At 37.9% G+C, this 3,998-nt stretch overlaps 1 protein-coding gene across 3 annotated transcripts in view; it reads left to right on the top strand.

Moving 5' to 3' along the window:
* Positions 1 to 3,756, top strand: part of tnfaip1 (tumor necrosis factor, alpha-induced protein 1 (endothelial)) — a 20,244-nt gene extending 16,488 nt beyond the window's left edge. The window contains exons 3-6 of one of the 3 annotated variants that reach the window (XM_015023977.1): positions 815 to 898; positions 1,611 to 1,663; positions 1,816 to 2,011; positions 2,841 to 3,756. In XM_015023977.1, coding sequence (XP_014879463.1) covers positions 815 to 898; positions 1,611 to 1,663; positions 1,816 to 2,011; positions 2,841 to 3,071 — 564 coding nt within the window. In that variant the 3' untranslated portion in view covers positions 3,072 to 3,756. The remainder of the gene's footprint in view (positions 1 to 814; positions 899 to 1,610; positions 1,664 to 1,815; positions 2,012 to 2,840) is intronic. The other 2 variants (XM_015023980.1, XM_015023978.1) reach the window with 2 other exon arrangements.
* The last annotated feature ends 242 nt before the right edge of the window (positions 3,757 to 3,998 follow it).

Below are 3,998 nucleotides of genomic sequence, written 5' to 3'. Positions count from 1 at the left end.
CATCGGTGGATAAGATCTGCTTCACACGTAAAAAAATCGGCCGATCACCGATCTCCCAAAAGGAAATCGGCACTGATAAATTGGCTGGCCAATAAATTGGTGCACCCGTAGTACCAATACAGATATTAATATCAGATTTGTGCATCTCTTGTCGAAATGACGGATGGTCTTCATATTCTTCCGTCACCGTTTTAAAACATCCGGTCAAAGATGGAAAAATTCCGATATTGCGACTCCTGGGTAGAAGTAAGAAATAATGTCACCATTATATGGTGAGTCAGCTATTCATAGATGTACATTTACTTGTGTAATATTTGCAATAAACTCACAGTTAAGCATTAGGGCAAAAAATAAAAAATAATGCAGGAATCTGTTGATTTTGCTTTAATTTTCACGATCGTGGAATTGTGAAACACTGGAGGGACTGATCAGTATAATCGGTTCTTGACAATTATCTTGATCATCTTCAAAATGATCAAAGTTCACATCTCAATGCACCTCAAATAAATTTCATTAATGACGATGACTTTATTAACAGTTCCAAATAGCATCCAGCTTGACCAAGAGCCTTCAGGTGGATGCTTGTAAACTAACCAAGGTGATTTAGGATTTTATTTGTAGGCCTCAGGTGATTTTGAGCATACATGGAGAACGACAAAAGAATGGCTTCTGCAGAAGAAAATTACAGTTTTACTGGTAGTTACTATCCTTAGCAGTATGTAGATGTAGTTCTGATCCTGGTCTGGTGAGAATGAGCTGTGGCTCATCAATCAATCTGTTTCCAATAAAACAAGAACTGTCTGTTTCTGTACAGGGCAATAAAGAGCAACCTATGTGTGTCATACCTGTGATTACTTCCTATAAAGAAGAGGAACAGCTCGTCCAGTCATCCTCAAAGGTAAGCACCTGGCCATGCTGGTCAGGTGCCTGCTTTTTCTGATTAAAATCAAGTTATTAACATTTGAAGGAAATGTTCTTATGTCTTAAACCAGTAAATGGCCCAAAAATAATTAGAGATTCGCTGTTCTGATGTTAATCTGTATTGTTCCCAATTTTGAAAAATATTCTAGATCGGATATCTGTGACAATGTTCCTGATCCAAAAGGACAGATCTACTCGGTCTAATTAAAGGTTTTGTGGTCTGAGAGACATCATGCTTTATTTATTTTACATTAACAGTTCTATTCCTTATTGTTCTGACCGAATAAATTAAAGTTGTGTTGTTTTTCCATGTTTGACCAAGCTTGTGAAGCTATTGTATTAAAATGTGCTGTAGTGGTGGAGAATTATCAAATAAATTTGTAGTTCAGTACATTTGTCTGTATTTTTAAAAACAAAACATTTTTGTTTTTCTGGTATCTGATTGGTGTTGAACGATATTAACCTCAGATATTGAAAGGAAAAAAAGTAAAACTGTATATTATAAAAATAATATTTATGTGTATATATTTATTTACATTCTCTATCCTTTCCAGTTAGTCATGCTTACTTGATTATAAAATGCTTAAGTATGTACATTCAGATGATGTTGGTTTAAGATTAACTTGTAGTTGAGAGATTGAGAAATTGAAGCAGAAATAATAATCCATGGCTTTTCCTGCCTCTGTTAGCCTGTAGTGAAGCTGTTGTACAACAGAAGCAACAACAAGTACTCCTATACCAGGTGAGAACACTTTCTGACATAGATCAGTTCTTATAGAACAGCCAGTATACTGGACTGATTATGACATACATGCGTACATACTGGTCTTGGGAAACAAAGTAAACAAGGTATATAAACTCACCATTTATATGGGCTTGCTTCTGTCTCCTTAGCAACTCGGACGATAACCTGCTGAAGAACATCGAGCTGTTTGACAGGCTGTCCCTCAGCTTCAACAGCCGTGTCCTCTTCTTTAAAGACGTGATCGGAGACGAGATCTGCTGCTGGTCCTTCTATGGTCAGGGTCGCAAGCTGGCGGAGGTCTGCTGCACCTCCATCGTCTACGCCACAGAGAAGAAGCAGACCAAGGTGAATGTTAGAGATAGCAGGGTTTGGGGGTGTAAAAGGTTCACACTAATTATGTCATATGTTGAAAATAGGATATTTCAGTAGAAGAAAGCAATGGGGATTTTTCTTCTTTTTCTTTTTTAAGGGATACCTGGCAATGATGAGCAGCAGCATAAAACAAAATGGTTACAAACATTGCATATAAATAACATCCACAAAAACTATCCATGCACTAAACCTAAAAAAAAGTTTTAACACTTACTAGACTCAATTAGTTTATGATTTATTTTTTTGTTTCCATTTTAAGTTTTATACCAAAAACATATTATGATATATATTATCGCCACCCATCACAATAGATATCGTGAAATGAATTTCAGGCCATATCACACATCCCTATTCATAAGTATAAGCAGGTCCTATCACAGGAAAGTAAGCATTAACATAAGCTTTTATCATGTCAGCTAACTGCTTTGGTCTGCAGTAGCAAGACATGAGGTTATTAAAGACCAGATCTGTATGTGTTGAGATGGAAACAAAAGCTAGAGTTATACAGGGGCTTTTCAAATTGAGATAACCAGGCTGCCAGGCAGACAGTGCAGGATATATCACTCAATGTCAAGAAAAATGGCATCAGCTGTCATGTCATTTTGGGTCAAGTGTGAGTGTAAATACTGACAGAACAAGTTGGATGTTATCTTATTGCTGTCAGTTATTAAGATTTGGGACAAAAACATCCAGGTTGGGAGCTTCCTAGTTATATTTTAAATCATGCTGGGTAAACGGTTGTAAAAATGTACAATTAAAATTTCTATGGGGTGTTGAATAAGTTCTACATTGTCTGTGAAAGGTGGAGTTCCCTGAAGCTCGCATCTATGAGGAAACTCTGAACACTTTACTTTATGAGACCTTGCCACTTCCAGACAACTCCCTGCTGGAGGCCACCCGGCGAAGCTACATTAATTGTGGTTCTCTAAGTGAGGAAGAGGAAGGGCCTGGGGGGACGGAGCTACGCGAGCGCGTCCGCAGAATCCACATCAAGCGGTACAGCACGTATGATGACCGCCCACTGGGACACTGAGACTCAAACCCACCGTGCTGCTACTTTTATTCCAGCAGGACAGTTAGTCCTTAGTTCCTTGACAAGATGACGAGCAGGTTGTGAGCTCAATGTAACTGCTTCCTCATGTCAACTTCTGCACTTTGTCCTTCATTATCAAAGACTCTACAGCAATTACTCTATAATTTCTCAGACTATGGCTTTTATTTCATGTAAAGGATGAAAAATCTCACTATTATGTATTATTGCATCTGTTACATTACATCAGCAGGAAAGCATATATTTTAAATGTATTTTTTTTAAAACACAGTAACACAATAAGTGGCGGTTTCTGATATGGGCAACATGGGCCGCCGCACAGAGGATCTGAAAGTCAAACTGAACTTTAACCCCCCTCCCCACCCATCAGCAACTTCATTGAGGAGGGGACCACAAAAGGCAGTTCGCCAAACAGACTAGGACTGCCTCTGGACACAATTAAACATGTCCCAGTTAATCCTGTGCCTTTAATACACTATAATGCTGCTCAAGATACTGCCTTATACTAGTTATGAATATTAAAACTCTTTTTTTTATCTCACAAAGTGTCTCATTTCTCTAATTTACCATTGAAAAGTCCTTATTCAACTTATTCCTTATTCAAGGACCAGACGTTTAATCCTGTATGACTTCTGGTAAAGAATTAAAATGTTGAATTGTTGTGTGAGCTCCCAGAAATCCTAGCTTTCTGTTGGATTGATGAAGTACTAAAATATTTCACTAATTGTGCAACTTCCACCATAGAAATGATCTCCGTGACTGAGCCGAGTGTTTGCGTACCTGCTTATTCTGCTTATTTATGACCTTTTTGGCTATTCTCACCATTGTTAGGACAGATGGGCCTTATGTGTCTTCCAAATATAAAGTGCATCTGAGATCAGACACTGATATTGGATGAGAAAATTAAGA

Source organism: Poecilia latipinna, unplaced genomic scaffold, assembly GCF_001443285.1.
Source record: "Poecilia latipinna isolate Pla-1442-1.1 unplaced genomic scaffold, P_latipinna-1.0 Scaffold3478, whole genome shotgun sequence".
Taxonomy (NCBI): domain Eukaryota; kingdom Metazoa; phylum Chordata; class Actinopteri; order Cyprinodontiformes; family Poeciliidae; genus Poecilia; species Poecilia latipinna.
Note: the sequence above shows the minus strand (reverse complement) of the source record. Positions and strands in the feature narration are given on the sequence as shown.